The 23,160-nt window shown below is 38.6% G+C and overlaps 1 protein-coding gene across 2 annotated transcripts in view; it reads right to left on the bottom strand.

Annotated features, from left to right (window-relative positions):
* Window positions 1–23,160, bottom strand: part of LOC115432987 (glutamate receptor 1-like) — a 176,021-nt gene that overhangs the window by 44,264 nt on the left and 108,597 nt on the right. For both annotated transcript variants that reach the window (XM_030154128.1, XM_030154127.1), the window contains exons 7-15: window positions 21,687–21,854; window positions 21,497–21,601; window positions 19,126–19,236; window positions 18,735–18,941; window positions 15,350–15,565; window positions 9,169–9,289; window positions 8,893–9,034; window positions 5,486–5,684; window positions 3,054–3,301 (exon numbers count right to left, since the gene is read on the bottom strand). In XM_030154128.1, the coding sequence (XP_030009988.1) occupies window positions 3,054–3,301; window positions 5,486–5,684; window positions 8,893–9,034; window positions 9,169–9,289; window positions 15,350–15,565; window positions 18,735–18,941; window positions 19,126–19,236; window positions 21,497–21,601; window positions 21,687–21,854 (1,517 nt within the window). The remainder of the gene's footprint in view (window positions 1–3,053; window positions 3,302–5,485; window positions 5,685–8,892; window positions 9,035–9,168; window positions 9,290–15,349; window positions 15,566–18,734; window positions 18,942–19,125; window positions 19,237–21,496; window positions 21,602–21,686; window positions 21,855–23,160) is intronic.

Genomic DNA, 23,160 nt, shown 5'->3' with positions numbered 1-23,160 from the left:
TTGTTGGAAATGGGATAAGGAAGAAATGATTAAATTTTGGTGGTGATCGGGGGTGGGGGGGCCCACGGGGGTGGGGAGGGGGGGGGGGCACTGATCGTTAGTGTGCAACATAACTCAAAAAGTTATGGACAGATTTGGATGAAATTTTCAGGGTTTGTTGGAAATGGGATAAGGAAGAAATTATTAAATTTTGGTGGTTATCAGGGGTGGGGGGGCCCACGGGGGGGGGGGGGGGGGGGGGGGGGGGGGGGGGCACTGATCGTTAGTGTGCAACATGACTCAAAAAGTTCTGGACAGATTTGGATGAAATTTTCAGGGTTTGTTGGAAATGGGATAAGGAAGAAATTATTAAATTTTGGTGGTGATCGGGGGTGGGGGGGCCCACGGGGGGGGCCACTGATCAGCCTTGGCGGAGGTCTGCGCTCTCCGAGTGCTTCTAGTTTTAAGTGTGATGAGATGATTTGACTAGAAATGAGAAAAACATACTTGGTAAGATTTTAATTTTTTCCAGTGTATGGTCTATCAGCTAGCCTGATAATTATGCAGTGTCGATGTTACTGTCATGTCAAGACAACTGTATGTGTTAACAAGTAAACTAAACTCACTTGGCAGTGTTTTGTATGTCAGTGTGAGTTCTGCAGTGTAGTCAGTGTTTTCAGTAAGAGATATGTAACCATCAGGTTGGTGAGATTCCAGAGCGGAAACAAAACAACCTGAAGTTCCTCGGTTACACCTGCACAAATGTTTTCATTTTAAAAGGCTGTTTAAATATATTCAAAAAATTCCTTTCACGCAATTATTTTAGCTTTTATAATTAATCTCATGAAACCCGTATTGCATGACAGGGAAGCTGACTACATCAAAACAAAATACATAATACATATAACACATACAAACACTAATGTTCTTTGTGAATTGTTAGGGTGGTTCAGTTAAATTCAGTTACAGTCACTTTAGGAGCAGAAACAATGAGGTTGTATCTTGTAATGCAAGGCTTTACCTGACAGCAGCACTGTAGATTTAGACAGAGACATTAGGTAGAAGAGTTAGATCAGATGTGGACACTGGGTGTTAGCGGCAGTGCTACTACTCTGGTGATGGTAGAGGCAGGGAAACAGGCATGTTTACAGTCAGACAGGCAGAACAGATGATGACAGTTAAACAGGCAGACCAGGCCAGGAACAGGACGACACAAAAGGACAGAGACAGACAGAGAAACACACATGAACAAAGACAAACAAGAGAGAGAGACAGAGACAGAAAGAGAGACAAGACACACAGAGAGACAGAGTAAGAGACTGACAGACAGACACACAGACTAACAGACAGAGACAGACAGTAAACAAGGCTAAAATGGACAGACGTAATTCCCATAAAGTTATTAAATATCTACCGTACTAGGGTCTCAATAATAGTACAATTAGTCAAAAACTGTGCACACACTTAACAACTGTAACTGTAACTGTAATTGAGTGTAACTTAGACATGACCACTGATCAGGCCCAATTGGATAAGTCAGCAGATGTAAAGGATTTCCCAGCAAATAAAAACAGGTATAAATAGGTTAAATATTCTCCTGTTAGTGCCCCGGACTAAGGTACTGACAAAGATCCAGAGTTGGTTTCCCCAAGCGCTGTCAATGGCAGCTCACTGTTCCTAATGTTCTAAGTGCTAATGCTAATCCCTGATGCTAGGTGCTGTGTGTATTTCCCTAAAAGGATAATAAAGTGAGTTAACCTTTGACTTAATGTGCTTTCATTCTGACTGCAGTATTTTAGGGTTATTTAGAGTTATACAGAAAATAAGTTCAACCATTAACTTTAAAGACTCAATTTCATCTTATGATAATGTTACAGTTCATGGCACTACGTTTCAATGCCAGACACTGGTGTTTGCACAGAAGTTTACCACATTACCTTATCTTAGTGTCCCACATCATAACTTGATGACATACATATATACTTAGCGCCATTAAAAACGCACGGGTCAGAATAATATGCATATTTGGAGATATATTAAATTAACTGGTTTAGGGTTACCTTCATATTAAAGAGGAAAGCATTGGTCATTAGAGAGTGAATTGTGGACAAATTGTGATCAGCTTAACAGGTTTATTCCGTGTGTTTTTAATGCTGTTAAGTATATATTGATACAATAATGTTTCTGGATCAAACACTCAGTGATCTGCATGATTTTACATCACATTTAGTATTGTTTTGGCTCACTTGGAATCATTGCAAGCATGATACTAGAAATACAATCTCATCATCTGATAGCGTCAGGTTGAGTCGAGGTGCATTGAGCTGACAGTCACATGAAAAAATTTTATATTTTCTCCGGTTTGAGCTGAGTTGAGAAATGACTGTATTTTGGGAATCAAAACAGAAATGGAAATCAGGCAATCAGCTGTCTTGTTACATAAGAACCAGTTGTTACTGATTAGTTATAAGTGTGTTTTATAGTGGATTGACTCATTAAGTTCTTGATTGTCGTTAAATGTGTTGTTTCATTTTTACAATGCTACGTCTAGTTGTTAAATGTGTGCCCAGATAAAGACTGTGCCCATCTGGCCCGATTGATCATGTTTGCTTCAATGCGTCACGCTCCACAGATGAGACTAAATCCCCCCCCGAAGTTTCAAGTACTGATCTTTCAATTTGAAGCACTTACAACTGAGTTGAAGCCAATCAAATTCTACACTAAGCATCAGAGCAAACTCGTATATGTTTGTTTTTAAAATATATGATACTATATCAAATAAAAACCAAAAAATGCAGGATAATTATGTGTTGGCATTACAAACCAATGTAATGACCTAAACATGCAAAGAAATTTGTGTTTCACCAATAAATTCAAGCAAACAGTCACTGATGTTAAAGTGCCGCTGCCGGTCTTCTTAGCAGACTTCTTACAGAATAAAACTTGCTTTGATGTTGCTACCACTGGACAATTTGATTGAAATGTTGTTTAATAGGCTCACAAAAACAGACACAAACAAGACACTGACATGAACCCCACATTCAGTGTCCCCTCTCCTCAGATTCAGAGTGTACCTGAGAGGCGATCCTTTGGGGGTGGCCACTCCGTAGCCTTTAGAGTCCAGGTTACCTCCTACTTTCATGGTGTCACAGGGTTTCCTCTGCTCGATGTACTCATTCATGGAGGACTCCAGCAGGTATGCGTACTTCCCCTTTGACTTCCTTACTCTCATCACACCTTCGTTGGTGTTTTTGACAAACACAGACGGGTCCGCGCTCCGCATGTAAGACCACATCTTCTCAAACACTGCAATCTTTGATCTCTGATATAGAGATATGTGACAAAAAACATACTTATGTATACACAGATATTACACAGTGACGTAATGAAACCCTTATGCCTACAACAACTACATATGTTTCAAGTTATCTAAAGGACGGGTGTTTTACAACTTTTTTTACAATACAGTATTTGTGGGTATTTAACCACAGATGGAGTGTAATATTCATCATTCTGTTTTCAAATGTGTGGTTAGCTGTAGCAGGATACATTTCAACATTACTTGACTTCATTTTTAAGCTAACAGTGGATTGTGTTGCAGCTGTAAAGGCCCTGTCACACCTTAACGATTTAGCCAGTGTTTGCCGATGTATGACAAATTTGGCAAATACATTGGCGCTTGTCGATTAAGTTGTGGGTTAGTTTTAATAATAATAATAATGGATTAGATTTCTATAGTGCTTTTTTGGTAACTCAAACCGCTTTACATTACTGACCCATTATTCATTCGCTCTCACATTCTCCCTCTGGTGGTGGTAAACTACATTTGTATCCACAGCTGCCCTGGGCAGGCTGACAGAAGTGTGGCTGCCAATTCGCACCTCTGACCACCACCAAACATTCATACGCATTCATACACTAGTGTGAGTGGCACTGAAGGCAAGGAGGGTGAAGTGTCTTGCCCAAGGACACAATGGACTGACTAGGACAGAGGGGGGTGCCCCAGTTTTGTATAAGTTAAGAGCACACTGAAGCACGCTGGTATAAGTTGTCGTACAACAAGGTCGGAGTATGCCAGCTTATGTCTAATATGCGGGTCATAAGTTGTAGGTAAGTTACTCAAAAGTCAAAATATATCGAGATAATGTCTAACATATCCAAAACTTATTTCTAATCTATGAGTATCATGCTTGGAACCTGTGTGTAACTTATATTGAACTTATCTCCAATGCATATTGATGTACGTATGTAGTCACGTATTTGATGTGTTCTGTACGACCTCTTTTCCCCTTTTCCAGACATACAGCAAAGCGTTTTAGCACCTCCCCTCTGGACAGTGACTGGAGTAAGAGATAAAACCTGTAATATCTAATATCATCATAATTTTCAAATTTAGAATTCAATTTTAAAAACTAATGAACTAAAATAAAATTTAAAAAAATGAATACTCATTAATTTTCCAAAGCCACAGGGAGCTGCAGCAGAAGGATGAAAGAGCCATATGCAGCTCCGGAGCCTGGTAGGATTTATAAAAATGGAGTTGACAGGAGAGGTCCGTTCCTCCTGTCATTCCTCAAGACGCTGTGGTGAGAGAGATGGAGGATCCACCACCAGAATACCTACTAGCTGTCCTCCAACATCAGCATGACCTCATCGATTTGACACTTTACCAGTTGCGATGCGGACAACATGCTGAACTTTTGTTAGTAGAAATTATCTGTAAGCTATCAAAATGTTTTATGTATACATGCCCAAAATAAAAAAAAACAAAAAAAACACTGATAGTTGAGCTTCTGCCAGTGTTTTAGAGAAAATTGGTACGTCGGCAAACGTTGCAGAAATCATCAAGGTGTGACAGGGCCTTAAAGGAGCAGAACAGAGGCAGTGAAGAACTCAGAGGAGAGAATGAAGGATTTTTACTGAAAATCTGACCCAAGAAAGGGGGTAAGCTAATGTCAAAAATGACCTGATGCTAGCACAAAACAGACGCCAATAAACTTCATGTAAGCACACAAAAAAACCATTATCCCAGTATAGTGTTCAAATGTAACACACAATTAACAAAGTTTTATACATCCTGCAATGTAAGCTTGGCAAAATCATGCTCATCACCAAGTTTACTTTGAGAGACTGTAAAAATCTGGGAATTTTGGGCTGTTCTTATTGCTAAAATGTTGTGTTAGCAGTAATAAGCTAACAAGACTGAAAAAAATAATGTGAATAACATAACATAAACTGGTCAGTATAATGCCTAAACCTAAACCTGTTGTGGAGAGTGCAATAGTGTGGCCATTCTTCAGCATGCTGTAGTAGAAATGTGTATTTGTTTGATAGATAGTTTGTATTTGAGAAACCAAAAGCATTAGTTTTGTTTGTTGGGTACTGGCAGTAAATTAGGTCCAGGTATATTTGCCCACCTATATTTTGTCATTTGAAAAAGTGGTCTCTGATCCTGTGAGATGACTGAAATAAAACCAGAATATTAAGAAGTCAAAAAAGTCCTCACGCTGAAGAATTCTTTGGTCGAGCCTGCATCCAGGGTACCATAGGCGATCTCCGTCTGTTTGGCCAAGTCTTCAGCACTCTCAATGGGCGAGACCATCCTCTCCACAGTGAGGAAGGCGGCAAGGTTGGCTGTATACGAAGAGATGATGATGAGGGTAAAAAACCACCACACCCCTCCAACAATACGACCTGAGAGAGACCTGAAAAGACACAGGAAGCAATGGGAAGATGTTATTTAGTTATTATTTAAATTATTAACTGCCTTTTTCATTAACATCATGTACAAACATTTGTTTTGTGACTCTGTCTGTGACTCCGCGGTGCACATGACCTCCTGGTAAACAAACTAAAAAGAACATCAGATGAGAGAAGAGGAATAAGAGAAGAAACAGCCGAATATTTTTGTTTAGAAGCAGAAAATCAGCTTCATGGGATGCAAAGGTAAATTTGACTAGATATGAAACGCTCAGCAAAGCAGCTCCACTCCGCTTTTGTGAAGTCTGAGGTTCAGGAAACAAAAAAGCTAATGAGAGCAGACACTGTGCAATGTCAAAACAAATCTCTTTGTCAGTCCTGAATGATGTTATAAGATAATAAATGTCCAGGACACAATTATTTCTCCATCGACAATGTCAGAACTTTAGGACGGCATGGTGGTGCAGTGGTTAGCACTGTCACTCTGGGGTGCCGTAAAGGGGGCGGGGGGCAAACATATCAAATTCATGGGGCCCAGCATTCCCGAGGGGCCCATAGGGCTGTGAAGAGGGCCCAGTGGATGTACGGTTAGAAGTTGTGAAAATTTTGTGTAAGCACCAGTGTACAACAGAGGCATAGACGTCAGGAGTTGGATGCCCAAAGCGGGTTAAATTTCACTTTCAGTTTACCGCAGTTATGGCAGTTACGGAACACACCCCCACATTTTTGAGTTTCAAAACCTGGTGGATTTCTTTTACATTTTAGTTTGCCACACACTTATTAGGAACATTTTAAGATTACAAAAGAAAACTGTAAAACTGCCAGATTGTACAGTATAGCTTTAAATAAATACAATTTTCTTCCTTAACATGACACATACTGCAGTAATCTGAAAATGTGTGTGTTCATTTTATTCGTTCTTTTAGTCTTTTCCTGGATGGCTGGATGTACAGTAAAGGCGATGTACAGTAAAGGTGACAAATGGCACTGGCATGCTGGGAATAAAGTCGAGAGAAGACATCGAGGTGGCTCTGCCTGCAGCTAGAAAGTAACAAACTCACATCCATGTAAGCATCCATACCTTACACAAGCATCACATAAACAAATCCCACCTGAGACTGACTGAGCCTATACACACACACACACACACACACACACACACACACACACACACACACACACACACACACACACACACACACACACACACACACAGATACTGTTCATCCCTCCAGCAATAACTGGCTGATGTAAAGGTGACCCTGTGTGATGGTACATGTGTAGCCCTTGGATGTATAATCATGATTTTTCTGTGTTATTTAACAGTGCATATATTATTTCCACTAACAGAAATAATTCTGAATGTATAAAGAACAGATGCTGCATATAGAGTATAGAGGCCCCGAAGGACATCACATGTACAAGAAGGGAAGTACAAAAACATAGTAGTAGCAGTAGTAGCAGTAATAGTAGTAGTAGTAGCAGTAGTCTAAGCAGTAACAGTAGTAGTAGTAGTAGTAGTAGAAGTAATAATAATAATAGTAGTAATAGTAGCAGTAGTAATAGTAATAGTAGTAGTAGTAATAGTAGTAGTAGTAGTAGTAGTGGTAGTAGTGGTAGTAGTAGTAGTAATAGAAGTGGTAGTAGTAGCAGTAGTAACAGTAGCAGTGGTAATAGTAATAGCAGTAGTAGTAGTAGTAGTAGTAGCAGTAGTAACAGTAGCAGTGGTAATAGTAATAGCAGTAGTAGTAGTAGTAGTAGTAGCAGTAGTAATAATAACAGTAGTAATAGTAGTAGTAGTAGTAGTAGTAGTAGTATCAGTAGCTAAACTTCATGAAACATGTACTTGACAGAATCTTCCTACAGACTTGTTAATAACTGTTAATTTCAGTTTCAGTTTCCTTGGAGTTTGCTGTTGCCTTGTACTCAGTAACTGTATTGTAAAGTGTGGATATAAGATGTCTTTCTTTCCCAGTACCCAGAGTAATTAAATACTTGTCTTTGTACTGAAACTATCAAGAAACCTAATACTAAGCATAATTACTTTGTGTAAACCTATTCAGGTCCCCATAACATCAGTAAAACTTATCCACAAACACTTGTGTTAAATACACAGTACAGTAGAATACAGTCTATATATAAAGCATGTGACTTATTTAGTGAGGTTGAGGGATAACACACAAATATACACCAACAAAATAACAAGCACACACACACACACACACACACACACACACACATACAGACATAGACACAGAGTGCAGTAGATCCAGAATATCAGGCCTTATACAGCAGTAAAACACAACTAACTCGGGAGCATGTCACATATTATATGTGTGCCATGGTGTGTATATATGCAGTGTGTGTGTGTGTGTGTGTGTGTGTGTGTGTGTGATATGTCTGCACTCATCAGTGTTAATGTGTATGTATGTATGTATACACATGTATATCAATTCATGAATATGTGTATGCGTATTTTCTTCTGTTCCAGTGGAGTTCAAGAGGACATTTTTTGAAAGCACTGACAGTTTTAGCATCTGACAGCAGTTTTTTTTATTTTATTTAAAAGAAATTTCACATTCTTTAAAGCTGCGTATGACTTTCTTGTCCAATTTTTCATCAAATCTGTAAAACCTGAGTCACATCCTCAGTATCACGAATTCATAAGTCTTTCCGTAAATACGCACCTGAATCTCTTCCCTCACAGTGAACAATTTTGAAGTGTACTCCACCGTAAACAGTCCATTTGTTTACAAACAGAGCCGGTAGGTCACTCGGGCATTTTCGGAAATTTGTCGCGACATGTTGTTTGCTAATGTGACTTTGCCCAGTACTCTCCCTTACTATCATCATGTCACTGGTACTGATTTGTTTACTTCCCTTTACCTCTAGGGAATAATTACAAGAGCAGGTGGTGAATGATACTATTAAAAAATTAGACCAGTCGAGGCTAATTAAGATCATATTGTTTGTGTAAATAAGCCCTGTGGACAGATACTATATGCTCTGTCCTCCACCTAAGTATTTTCCTCATAATTCAAGACCTTCATGAGTGAAAATGAAACCTTTAAGGACTTTTAATTCCCTTGTTTTTCTCCAAGATAAGACTTGGGAGATTTTTCTTTGAAATGTCAGACAAAAATATAACACAGATGCAGAGAAGATAGGCAAACAGGTCAAGTTGTCTTTTTCCAGTGTCAGTGTCCGTCCTACCTGGGGGAGATGTCACAGCCTTGCTGCATGAAGGCTCCTAATGAGAACCAGAGAGAATTAAAGATCCCAAAGTCATTGGTGTACTCTGGAGTCTCCTTTTCTTTCTGCTGGTTCTGATTCTGGGCCTGGGCCTGGGAGTATCCTGAGAAGAAGTTCAAAGAAAATGGGCTCAGTAATATGATAGACATGCAAACTCATGTTAATCTATTTTTGCATTATAGAAGTATGAATGTAGCATTATAAGCCTGCGCTGAACCCTGATGAGGAGATAAATACCTGGAGAATGAGTAAGTTCAGATGAAGTTGGCAGAGCTCGTCGAGAGACAGAGGAGGGCAGAGTTTCATCCTCATCATCAGAGTCCTCACCCTGCCATTCATAAGGGCTGAAACGACTCACCTGGAAGAAAAAATATCTCCAGTATGTCCTTTATTTCAGTTTGATCGACATTTGCACATGTGAAACCGTCCCTGGACTTTGCGGCAGACCAGACCGCCTAAAGAGGTGGTCCTGGTCTGACTCAAACTGAACCACAGCTCTGGTCATCTGTAGTGCAAAAACAATTTTACAGCAAGATAATCAAGGCTATCATCACTAATAAACAAAAAACAAAACAAAAAGAAAGATGGAAGAAGTTAAAAATGACTCAAATGAACGACATGTCAAAGTCAGACAGATGTTCATCTATAAACCAATAAATATCCAGAATAGGGAGATATATACACAATAACAAATCCTGCAAAGTTCTTCAGTGTACTCCCAAAATTGTATGCATCTATACTTCGGGTGTCCAGTCCTGATCCTCAAGGGCCAGTATCCTGCAGGTTTTAGATGTACCCCTTTTCCAACACACCTGATTCAAATGATAAGCCGATATCATCAAGCTCTGTAGAAGCCCGACAACGACTGTCAGGTGTGCTGGAACAGGCAAACATCTAAAACTTGTAGGATATCGGCCCTCAAGGACCAGGATTGTACAGCTGTGATCTACACTGTAAAAAATGACTCTAGAATTAACACCAAAAAGTTGTAAAATTGCAACATAAAAAAAAACTGAAAGTGACAATACAAAGTTGTTTATTTTAAAAGATTTTTGTGTTAACGATTAAATCACATATAGCTGTAGTTTTTACAGGAAGAGTATGTGAACAAAACCAGATTTGTATGTAGAAATTATGTATTTCTATTGTTTTTAGAAAATAAAACTGTAAATTGAAAAACAGTGTGGTGCCGTTTAAACTGCAAGACCATACTGCTGAAATAACAGCCTATTTGCTTTTTTTTTTTTTTTTTTTTTTTTTTTCAATAAAAAAGTTATTAAAAAAAAGGAAACATTTAACAATTTAACATTTTAGATCTGCAAATTAATGGGTTGGTAGAGTTGGTAGAGCAGCTCGTCCTATAACCAAAGGGTTGGTGGTTCGAATCCTGGCTCCAACTGTCCATATGTTAAAGTGTCCATGGAAGACACTGAACCGTAAACTGCTCCCAGTAGGGCCTGGTGGCTTTGGAAAGTGCTTTGGACACTATGAAGGTGTATAAAATGCGCAAAATAAGTGCAGTCCATTTACCAGTTAAATCTCCATGTTTAAAATGTTAAATCTACATGTTACTCCTTAAATATGTTTACAGTTGGATGTGTTTTTTACAGTATTGTTCTGGTAACCACAGCTGCCAGTTTTTTTCCGTAAAAACAACAGGATTTTTTTTTTTACAGTGTATACTATATAACAAAAACACAAATAGTGAAAAAGGGGACATTCTAAAATGCTTAATGTAAAAAAAACCCTTAATGTAGTGCAGGGCTGTCCAATCCTGCTCCTCGAGGCTGGTATCCTGCATGTTGTAGATGTTTCCCTCTTCCAGCACACCTGAAGGTCGTTATCAGGCTTCTGCACAGCTTGATGATAGGCTTATCATTTGAATCAGGTGTGTTGGAAGAGGGATACATCTAAAACAAGCAGGATACCGGCCCTCGAGGACCAGGATTGGACACCACTGATGTAGCGTAATGTCCGAGAACAGTGATCAATCATCCCCAAAGTTCGTGAAGCCATCTCTAGTCTTGCCCACTTTCACCTCTGCAAAAATCACAACAACCCCAATTTTACAGATACTATCTGAATTAAGCATTTCCCCTCCGTCCACCCATTATAGAGAAAAAGCGTAATGTAACTAAATGTCCGAAAACAGCAATCAGTCATCACCAACTTTCGTGTGGACATCTCTTGTCAGCACCTATAATACTGGGGTTTTCATTTTGATTTTTGGAGAGGTGAAAGTGGGCATGACTAGAGATGTCCACATGAAATTTGGTGATGACTGAAGGCTGTTTTCGGACAATATAGCTACTGTGCATTAAGCTTCTTCTCTATACTGTGCGCCTAAGAAGAGGAGGAAAAGGTTTAATGCAGACAGCATCCATAAAAGTGGGGTTATCGTTTTGATTTTTGGAGACGTGAAAGTGGGCATGACTAGAGATGTCCACATGAAATTCGGTCATGACTGATCATTGTTTTTGGCCTTTAAAGCTACGTTAAGCTTTTTTACATTAAGCATTTTAGAAAAAGCCCTCAGAATGAATTAACATGTTCAGAACTGGATGTGGGTTGAAATGTGGATTTCAGTTTTAATAGCTTTAGTAGCTTTATTAGCTTTTTAATTATACAGAAATGAGCAATAAGGCCATTATCTAGAAATAAAATGGAAGCAATCTTTCTCATGCTGGCTTTATGTTAAATGAAAAGTGGTGCATCTGCCATCTTTAGGTTTTGGGGGCCATCTTCAGCAGGCACTCCTTTCATTCAAGGGGTGTTTCTCAATGTTAAGGAGGGTAGGTAAGGAAGTACATAAACATTTGTTATCGGATTTGCCGGAGGAACGCTTGGGAGAATTATCAAGGCTGTTACTGTGAATCGTTGGCAATTTGTGGCAATGTGTAAATACCCATACCCATCTGCACAAGTCTTTTAGAAAAACTTATAAAGGAAAAACAGCTAACCACAAATAAATCCTGAAATAAGAAGAAAGAGCCAGCCGCATTGCCAGAGCAAAATGCACCTAATAATATAATTAAGCAATCTTATTTGACAAAGATTACCTATGTTTCATACACAAGGGTAACTCAGTGTGTTTATAGATAAACAAACTGAACATTCAGTGGAAAATAAAATCAGAAAAGACAGAAATATTGAGACAAGAAAGCAGAGCATTACATAACTAAAGATTCTGTGGAGGAAGCATAATCGAATTTACAAACAGTACGTCATACAGCGAAACGGAATTTAATTGAGGTAAATCGTATAAAAACTTACATGCTCTTAATTGGATTTAAATACATCTACATTTTTGATACATTTAAATGAACATTGTTTGATGTTGCAGCAGAATAGATAAACACTACTTATATTTATTATTGCCCTTGTGATTGTATTTCTTAGTTTTCACTGAAATCCTACTATCATGTGTGTCACTCTGTTACTTTTCTTCTTCTATTAGACTTTTCTGCTCATGAGTGCATTGATCAGAAGGAAGGACTGGTCTGGTCTACAATGGAAGCAACTTGAAAGGAAGTGACTACCAAGGAAGAATCTATGATTTTGACAAACAGCCATGATGTCAAGGCTTCACTATTCTGAATTATGTGTTGTTAGCATTATTGTGGCTGGGCTAGCAGGTTTCCTTAAGCCTGATTCTTGTGGAACTTTGTGGTCTGTCAGCCCTAAATGTGTTCAATTCATTCACTTTAACCTCAAAATCTTTATGTTAAGTGTTTTGCTAACACTTTTAAGTCATGATGTCAGACTTATACCATAACATATAAGTTGTTGATCCATCTACGGACAGTGGGACATACAGGATGTAGTCCCATATGGTGAAGATGAGAATTTGTTATCAGTTGGACCTATGATGTCATGATGAAAGAGGAAACCAAAATTCCTCTTCATGTTAACATGCATCTGATGTGCTCTAAATAAGACATAAATAATCTACTACTACAATACTGGATTGCATTTATATAGCTTTTTTCTATGTACTTAAAGTGCTTCCACTGAATTTATTATTCATTCACTACATCTGTAGCCACAGCTGCCCTGGGACACATGGAAGTTTGGCTTCCAGTTTGCACCAATGGGTTCTCAGACAACCGCCAAACATTCAGTCACATTCTTACACCAGTGTGAGTGATACTGGAGGACAGGTCCAAGGACATAACAGGATATGACTGGGACAGAGCAGGATTCAAACTACCAACCCTCTGGTTATTGGACGACCTGCTCTACCTCCGGACCCAGCCACCCCCATAACTACGAACAACACCAATAATGACAATCTTAAGTCCACCTGGTCTGACCTCCAGTTTTTTCCAAGTACAGTTCCCATCACACATGCACAATATGGGTAGTTGATCCAGTAGTGACAGGCAGCAGAACCAACTCATAAAGATGGAAAATGCTACCACTGCAACAACTGTTCCTCTGAACCTTAAAATCTTAAATTCAAGACCTTAATATGCATAACCTAATGTGTGGGCCTGTTATTGAGTTTTTGTATCAAAGTATGGCGTGGCAGCAGAACCACTGCTGAGTCTGATCTCTGTTTACTTTGACTCCAATTGCAGCTTTCATACACAAATAACCAAGGTCTCTCAGTCTTGTTTGATCCAGATCAGAAACATCGCAAAAGTGTAAAATTTCCTCTCTCATTCTGTCTTCGCGTTCAGACTCTCTGTATTTTGGTGCCGTTATCTAAAACTCTGCTGCTGGGCTATTGATGAACACCAGGAGACAAGGTCATATCGCTCCACATCTTGGAGCTCTCCACTGGTTATCAATAAGACGTAAGATAGATTTTCTATTAATGATTATTGATGATACTAACATGTTCTTCAGTGGGGATAATCATAATGAACTTGTAACCACAGTAAATGAGGAATTAGGTAAACTGAAAAAGTGGATGGATAATAATAAATTGCCATTAAATTTAAATAAGACTAAGGCAATGATGTTTGGAAACTCTAAAACCAGCCCCGAACTACAGGTAATGATTGACGGAATTCAAATTGAAAATGTAAATGAAAATACATTTTTAGGAGTTATAATAGACAGTAAACTGTCATGGAAAGCCCACATCAGACACATAAAAACAAAAATCTCCAAAAGCCTTTCAATCATGAATAAAGTGAAAACATACCCTGATGAAAATGCACTCCGTACTTTATACTGCTCCTTGGTCCTCTGGTTACCAATGCACTAGAAATCCATTAGTCATATTACAGAAACAAACGGTACAGATCATACATAAGGTTGGATTTCTAGAACACACTCATAATCTCTTTATTCAGTCAAAACAATTAAAAATCCATGAGCTTGTAAAATATCATACAGCAATAACCTTATTTAAAGCATTCAATAAATTACTGCCAAGTAATATACAAAAAAACTTCACAATTCAGGAGAGTACTCATAATTTGAGGCTTTGGAGATTTTGTATTACCCAAATTTCGAACCACTCATAAACGCTTTTGTGTGTCTGTATATGGAGTGAAACTTTGGAACAGTCTGGACATCCAACATAAGCAACGCCAAAATATCCACCGATTTAAACTGTTATACAAAATTATGGTCTGGTTCCAGTATAAAGATGGAGGGTCTGAATACTGATGTTACATCAATATTCTGTCTTATATGTTCATGTGTGCTTGTTGTTCCTCATCTAGTTGGTCTGTGTTGTCCTTTACCATCTGCTATTGTTCTTACCATCGCTGGTATGTGCTGCCCTTTACCATTAGTGCTATTGTAGTTTTTTGGGTTTTTTTTCTTAACATTGTTGGTGTGTAATTATTGCTGTTCTTTACCACTTGTGGTATTGCAGTTTTTTTGTTTTTACCACTGTTGGTATGTAATTATTATCATGTAAGTTGACGGTTAACTGCTACCTGTGGTAACACCACCAGGAATGTACTTTGTTTCTATTTTTTTTTTTTACACACATTTTGGTTATGCAATGTAAATACTGTCAAATAAGTTTATTCTAATTTGGTATAGGCCTGTTTTGTTCTATTTTGTCCATTGTTCTGGCTTGAAGTCGAAGGAGAGGAGTGAGTATTTAAAATGTTATTATGTTCAGTTATTTGATGATAAGAATGGGGGTGGGATTAAATGTTTTTCTTCTTCCCACTCCTTTTCGAGTATAAATGAATGATTTTTTTTTTGGGGGGGGGATTGTGAATTTGTTTGTATTCTATAAATGCTCAAAATAAACAAATGAAAAATGAAATGATTATGTTTAAAGCACTACACTATGCCACACCTTCATCACAGATTTACTAACGCTATGTGCCGGGATTCTTCCTAGTTTCCTCCAGTAGAATCCTCCTCACAGTTCCCCTGTCTATTTATGAAAGATGACCAGGCCTTTCTTGTTAGCATTCACAAACACCAGACCCATCCATCTCACCAAAAACAGCACCACGCTGACTCCAATGTAGGCGAAGACGATGCACATCCAGATCTCATAGGCCAGTGGGTCAAGGAAGGAGAAGACACCTGGTTTGGACTTAGTAGGTTTCTTGATCATAATGGAGATTCCCAGAGACATAAAGGGTTTGGTGAAGTCGATCACCTGCTCACGGACCAGAGTGATCGTCAACGGGGCAACGGCCACGTCAGCTTTCTGTGTATGAGAGGAGAGACGAGAAGCTGCCAGACAATAATAATCTAGTCAAACTTGACCTCTCAAGTTTAAGGAGACAAATACAAAACAATATGTTACCTTGGCTACCTGTTCACATGATTCTGTCCTTTTCTATTATATTATTCTGTTTTAGTCTAAACAACAGACTTGCACTTGTATGTATATTTTATTTCAGCATTGTCAGCATTTTGTCAATTTCACACATTCATTAATCATCTTTATTTACTGTACTTGTTAAAATATCTTAAACATGAAGGATATAGATAGATAGATAGATAGATAGATAGATAGATAGATAGATAGATAGATAGATAGATAGATAGATAGATAGATAGATAGATAGATAGATAGATAGATAGATAGATAGATAGATAGATAGATAGATAGATAGATAGATAGATAGATAGATAGATAGATAGATATGCACTTTATTGATCCCGAAGGAAATTCTGTGAACTCCGTTGCTCGCATACATACATACAAATGACACAGTGAACAAACATATTTACAATAGTGCAAATAAGGATAGAACGGCTGTGCAAAAAAGGATGGAGAGAAAAAAACGATGTAAGAATTAAGTACAAAGAATAAGAAGAATAATATTAAGAATAAAAGTGACAAAGCCATAATAAAATGACATTACAATAAAAAAAACACACAAGGTAGTCAGACCAGAGGCACAAGAGGCATCAAGGTGCAGTCGTTGTTGTTGTTGTTGTCGTCGTCATCATCATCATCATCATCATCACCTCTCACTTCTCCACCATCCTCACCACTGCCCTCCCTTCCCTCCCAAGTGTTTTATTGTACTGCTGTTGTGTCTTTTTCTTTTTTGTTGACCCCTGATACTGTGCTGTAATTTTTAATGTAATTAATTAAAGCTGGAAGAGTGCTTTCTGGATGTGTTAAGTACAAGATGATATTGTCTGTTTACGCCTAGCTATAACATTCTGACCACGGACAGGAGGAGTTGTATCAATATTGATTATCTCATTATTTTGGCACCTTTCAGTTGTATATATTATCAAGTGAATATCTAGTCCTTAAAGCTGATGTGTTGTAAACAGTAAAATTATCAGCATAAGTAACTAAGTGACTTGAACAAGGGCCATACTGTAATGGTAACACCTAGGTCAGAGCATCTCCACAACTGCAGGTCTTGGGTGGGTGTTCCTGGTCTGCAGTGGTTAGTACATACTAAGCCTCAGTGGGAGATGCTGGACAAATAAATGCAATCCATGGAGGCCCCACTCTATATACAGTAGAGATCTGCATGCAGCAATGAGATCTGCAGCTACTGTGTTGGTGTCAGATACCACAACACACCTTCAGAGGTCTGGTGGAGTCTAGGCCTCAGGTCAGAGGTGTTTTAGTGGAAAAAGAGGAACCTGAACAATGCTAGACAGGTGGTAATAATGATATGCTCCTACAGATGCTCGATTGGTTGGATTGTTGTTCTTTGACCACTTTTGGTAGGACCCACTTTGGGAATGTCCAACAAGATCTGGAGATGCTCTGATCCAGTGATTTCTCCATCACAGTTTCAAAGTTGCTCAGATCCCTACTCTTGCACATTTTGCTTTTTCCAACTCATCAACTTCAGGGGCTAAATGTTCACTTGCTCTATCAAATGTGTTGTATTCACCTGCTATATCCCACCCACTGACATGTTCCAATGTAATGATATAATCAATATTGTTACCACTTTGCCTCTCAGTGGTCATACTGTTATGGTTGATCAGTGTACATTGCTTACTTGTACTGTATCCCTACTTTTTCAACCCCTTCTACTTCCATATTCCTCCAGATACTCACTGTCAAAGGTTCAAAATGTAATGTAAACATCAATAGTGAAAGGAGGGTCATCCTGTCTTGTGCTCCTTCCAAATATGTGTGATGTAATTGTTAAAAATGTATTCATTTAAAACCTCACTGTTTTGGCCCCAGCATTAATCTCAATCCATCACTTTCAGTTTAAGATGCACTGTCTCAACATGCAGATTTCAGACTTGGACTAAATTTGAAAACTAAACTGGTGACTTTTTCGATTCCCTGACTTTTCCTTTAAAACATAAAAACACAGATATATCATCTGGTAGAAACATTCCTGTTATTAACCACCATGATCTTCAGATTTTTATCAATCATCATCAAGTTAAAACAGAGTTTCATGCTTTCATTCAGCAGTAAATGCATGCCTGTCTTATTTATTTCTGTCCTATCTATTTTTGTCCCAGTTAAAACCTTTTTCAGTTCACACAGAATGACCCTGCCAGTTAGTTTAAAGATGTTTTAATGAACAGAGAGAGAATCGATGTATTTAGGTTCCTAGAGCGGAAAACACACTCCCGTTTGAAGATTTGCTCTGTTGCTACATCTCTCCTCCTACAAACTAATGTCTGGCCACAGTTGTTTATTTCAGCCATCAGGTTCTTAACAAGATTTCATGGTAGACATTTGCAATTTAATGATATTTTATGAGCGCGGGAATTATTTATCATAATATGTTTGTTTGGTGTTTCAGGGGGCGTTATTCAAGACACAAAAGTGGTGTTTGTATTGATCTACTGTTTGTTGTCATTTGCTCTGCAGTTTATTTTTATAATAGTAATCTAAGAGACTATGAGGTGGCTGACACAAGATCATACACAGGCAATGATATACACTAATATAAATAAGCAATCATGTTAATGTTTTGTGATGAACATTGTGTATGATTTTACACACTAAACACAAAGAAAACCCAAAAGAATTGCATGTGCAACAGAAATGTAGCCTCACAGGAAACTATTGGATCACATTTGAGGGTTATACAGATACTTATGTGAATCCAGTGGGATTACTTATAAAATTTACTGCAATACATATGGAACTCATTAACATTCCATGTGAAATGGTGGCATTACATGGGAAATTACATATATTAACATGAGAAGCGACAGGATTACATGTGAAACTTCATAAATTAACATGAGGAACACTGGGGTTACATGTGAAACTCACGTAAATTTACATGTGAAATGATGGGATTACATGTGAAGCTCATATTACATGATCACATGTGGACAACAAGTCCAAAACATGAGAATTTATTAATATTCTTCTGCAATCAACAAGAATAATTGATATTGCAGGCAGTTCCACTCACCCCATACACCAGCTCTCCCACCATGCCGTTCCACATCTTAGTTTGATGATCGCGTGCACCATACTTGCCATCGCCCACCAGCTCAAGCCGATAAACAAAGCCAACGTGTTTGGCAATCTCGGAGGCCAGTTCAGCACAATAACCTTCATACTTGTCATTTCCTACAAACTGTTCGTGGTTCTTCTTTAGCATCATATATGGAGCTTCCTATAAGCAGACAGACGGCAACAGATGATTGATTAACAGAGCAGATATCACTGCCATTTCACATCCTTTTGTGTTTCATTTCTCTCATCCAGTTTCAACTCGTGTTCCAACTCTTGATATTTGACTTTGCATTCATTGTGTAAATGAAACCACAGAAGATGAAGGTCATCTTCCCCAGTCTTACCAGTATGGTTGTAACTATATAGGTTCTGTTCTGCAGGCCATAGAACTCTTCTATCACTGGTTTGTAGATGGCTGTGTTGACGTAGCCTCTCCTCTCATTCCAATAGCCGATCTGTAAGACAAAACAGCACCATTGTCATACAGGTTCTCTTATATCTTGAACCTGTAAACCAAGGCAAAAACTCCCAGAGCACATTCAACTGAATCAACATAAAGTTTAGAATCTGTGATTTTATTAAGAAGCAAAACTTACAGCAACGTGGCTATATTTAGAAGAGAAATGTATGAGTAAAACAAGTGATTATCTGATGCACTCTTATCTGATGGATGACTCCATGAGTGATTTGAGACTCCCTGTTTCAATGTCATATTGTTTCTTCATGTTTCTGCTCCTCAGGAAAGCAGAAGCAGAACCAGCACTACTGCTCCAAACAGAGAAAAGAACATACTTTATATATGCTCTATTTCAGGGGTTACCAAAGTGGGGGTCAGGACCCCCTAGGGCAGGGGTCAGCAACCCTGGTCCTAGAGAGCCACTATTCTGCATGTTTTAGATGCATCCCTCTTCCAACACACCTGATTCAAATGATAAGCCTATCATCAAGCTCTGCAGAAGCCTGATAATGACCATCAGGTGTGCTGGAAGAGGGAAACATCTAAAACATGCAGGATACTGGCTCTCTAGGACCAGGGTTGCTGACCCCTGCCCTAGGGGGTCGCGAGATGCCAACGGGGGATTGCAAAATGATGTTGAGAATCCTCTTGATGTGGCCTCTGAGATGATTACGACAGATCAATGACAGTGTTGTATTGTAGCACTTGAAAATTGTAAGTACGAAGATTGTTATATATGACGAAAGGAACCCAGGAAGTGCTTCTGCTTTACAAGTGAGAAACAAAGAACAATGGCACTAAGACAACAACTTGCCAGCGACAAACAGTTAAGACATTGTTCTGCCTACAGGTTTGACTAATTGTGCCACATTAATAAAAATAAATATAAAAATAGGACCAATGGCCCTGTAGCTTACTAGCCAAATTAAAAGCTTTGGTAAATATATCCAGATGCCATTTATTATCACCCAGTTATTTGTTTTTATTATATTACAGAAATAGCCCATGTTTTGGTCATTTTCCAATCAGATCTGTAAAAAAATCAAATTCCAACTTGATATCATTGATACTTACTGATTTATTGTATCAATCTACTTGCTATGTCTTATAATGGGAAAATTATTCAAAGTCGCACCAAATCCAGAATCAGATCCGGATCGAAATAATTTCACTAACTTTTGTTGACATCATTAAAAAGAAGCTGTATACCAAGTTTGAAGTCAATCAGAATTGTAGTTTCGGAGAAGAAGATAATTGAACGTTTTGTAACGGACAACAGATAACGCCTACAGACGCTGACGCCGGACACTGCATGACGACAATAGCTTACGGCCTATTGGCCAGTAAGCTAAAAAAAAAGGTGCAATCTGCCTTTAGTTGATTAGAAACATCAGACATCTGTATTTTTCTATAGTTAGAGCAAAAACTGATCAGAATGTTGGGTGTTAGTAATGGGTTAAAAGTACATATATAGTCCTACACAGATTGAAATCAGTTTGAAATTAATTTCACCTTAATGACAACATGCGTGTCAACGTAGGCAACAGTACTGTGGAGCATTCAGCTAAAGATCCTCTGAAACATCAGCTGCACCAAGCTGATGCTACCGTCTAGCTGTTAGCTTCCTGGTACATAAAACAGGGCTTGTTTTATGTTGAATTTTTTTTTTTTTTTTCAATTTTCAGCCAATTAGTGACCTCAAAAGTTATGTTTCTAATGTGCAATTATGCCATAGCTCTGTTCCGCTTTAGATTTTTATGTGTTTTCATGTCACTGAAGTGGAACACTCAGATTCAGGTGGCTGTATTCAAGTCTCTCAGTGGGTGACTTCTACCAACTGTGACCTTGTGTGCATACCCTCTATGAACTGGAAAAAGTTAGCAATACTTAAAAAAGAAAAAAGTACTTCAAAAATATACAGAACAAATAGATGCTTTTTAAAAGCTGAAAGCCTCCCTTTCTCAAGCCCAACTCATTTACCAGTGAAGCATTTCTATGAACCTTATTACAACAGTAATTCACATTGTGATGCTGTGGACTCTTATCAAGTTTAACAAAAAGCTAAGAGTCTGCAGTTTATACCAAACAAACACTGCAGCAGTTGATTGTACAGATTATCACACTTTAAATCAGATTGGAGCAAGCTAATTACTGAAACAAGCTGATGTAGTAAAAACATGCAGACTCTACCCCTGGCTCTTTGCAGAGCGACTAATTTCTAAACTTGGGATAAAAATAAGGTGAAGCAACAGCATCACCTTTCTGGGTCCAATGTGGCTATACTCCATCACTGTCAGCGTGTAGTTAGTGCGATGTCCTCGCTCATCAAACTGAATGTGACCCGTCAGGCCCTCCAGACGCACCTGCAAACACACAGTGATGACAGTGTTTCTGTGCCTCCATCAGTGTCTATGACCCAGTTAAAGCACAGAGTGTGTCTGTGTGTACCTGCTGCAGAGCTCTCTGGATGTCTATACCCTGTCCCCAGGGAGCAGGTGGGTTGGCCAGACACTCTCCTGCATTGCCACGGCGTGAGATATCAATCCGCTGCCGTCGCAGGTTCTGAAAAGCCATCGCCATGACGCTGACACCATCATAGGTCAGAGCTCCTGTGTACTGTTCAGAAGTAAAGATGGCAGAAAGGTTCCTTACGGTCCAATAACCAGGTTAAGTGCATTCTCTCACTGCAAATGCCCTCAAACAATATCAATAAAAATATAGGTTACTGTCAAATAATATTTTTTTGTTCAAGGAAATTCTTAACAGAGTGAAATGACCCGGAAGTTAGTGGAAGTCATGGCATGAGCCTTTACCAAACAAAGAATATAATGCTGTTCTATACATACCCTCACTGCAGTATAATGAAAGCAAATGTTCAAAATGACCAACAACAGATGTAGAGGATCATGAATATTGATATTAAAATATTTATATGTGTTTATGTTTTGAACATTTAGCAGTGTATTAAACACTGCTGCACCCAAAACCTCTAATAATCATTATATAATCATAATTTATTTTATTTATAAAGTACTTTTGAGGAGTCAAATTGCCTTGTGCTCAGTTAGCATTAGTTATTAGCTTTATTGGCAGCCTTTAGGACAATCAATCTAAAACTCATTCTTTCACTGAGTCAAAAATGATCTTTTCAGTTCAGACCGCACTATCCATATTAATCACCTAGTCCAAACACATGCAGCACAGTATCTAAGATGCACCTTCCAGTATTTTCAGAATCTGTAACATCCATTATCATATAATTATAAACCCTAGAGTAAGTGCAGATGGATTTTCTCAGCACCATTGTTTGGTATACTGAATTCAATATGAATTCTCTTTTGTACCTTTGCAAGTTTTATAGAAAATATAGGAAGGGAAAATGGGATGCATTATGGGCTAAAAGGGCACACAGAGTCCTGAAACTGAGGTAATTGTCAGTAAATACCATATGTTTAATGCCAGCAGCTGGTAGTCTTATTTCCTACCTTTACTGTTGCATTGCTTTGTGTCTTTATGTGCATTACCTCCACCTATATGTCCAGTGATAGGACAGTGCTCAGAGCACATACAGTATAAATGTGTATCCATGGGATTACATTTCCTTCAGCTTTCAAACTCCTCTATTGTGGAACCACCTCCCTGCCTCCGTCCTGGAAGCAGACACCATCTCTATGTTCTAGAGTAGGGTTAAAACTTTCCTTTTTGATTAATCCTACAGTTAGGGTGGCTCAGGCTGCTCTTAGTTCTGCTGTTACAGGCTTAGACTGTTGGGAGACTCATCATGATACACTTTGCTGTTCTCTGCTCCTCCTCCTTTCAGACCTCCCCTCTGCTCCTCCTCTTCTCCTCTAGCCACGCCCCAGCAAGTACATGTCACTGACTACTCTTCTTCCCTGGAGTCTCTGTGCTTTATGTCCTCACA

This window comes from Sphaeramia orbicularis, chromosome 14, assembly GCF_902148855.1.
Source record: "Sphaeramia orbicularis chromosome 14, fSphaOr1.1, whole genome shotgun sequence".
NCBI classification, from domain to species: domain Eukaryota; kingdom Metazoa; phylum Chordata; class Actinopteri; order Kurtiformes; family Apogonidae; genus Sphaeramia; species Sphaeramia orbicularis.
This window is presented reverse-complemented; position numbering and strand designations above follow the sequence as displayed.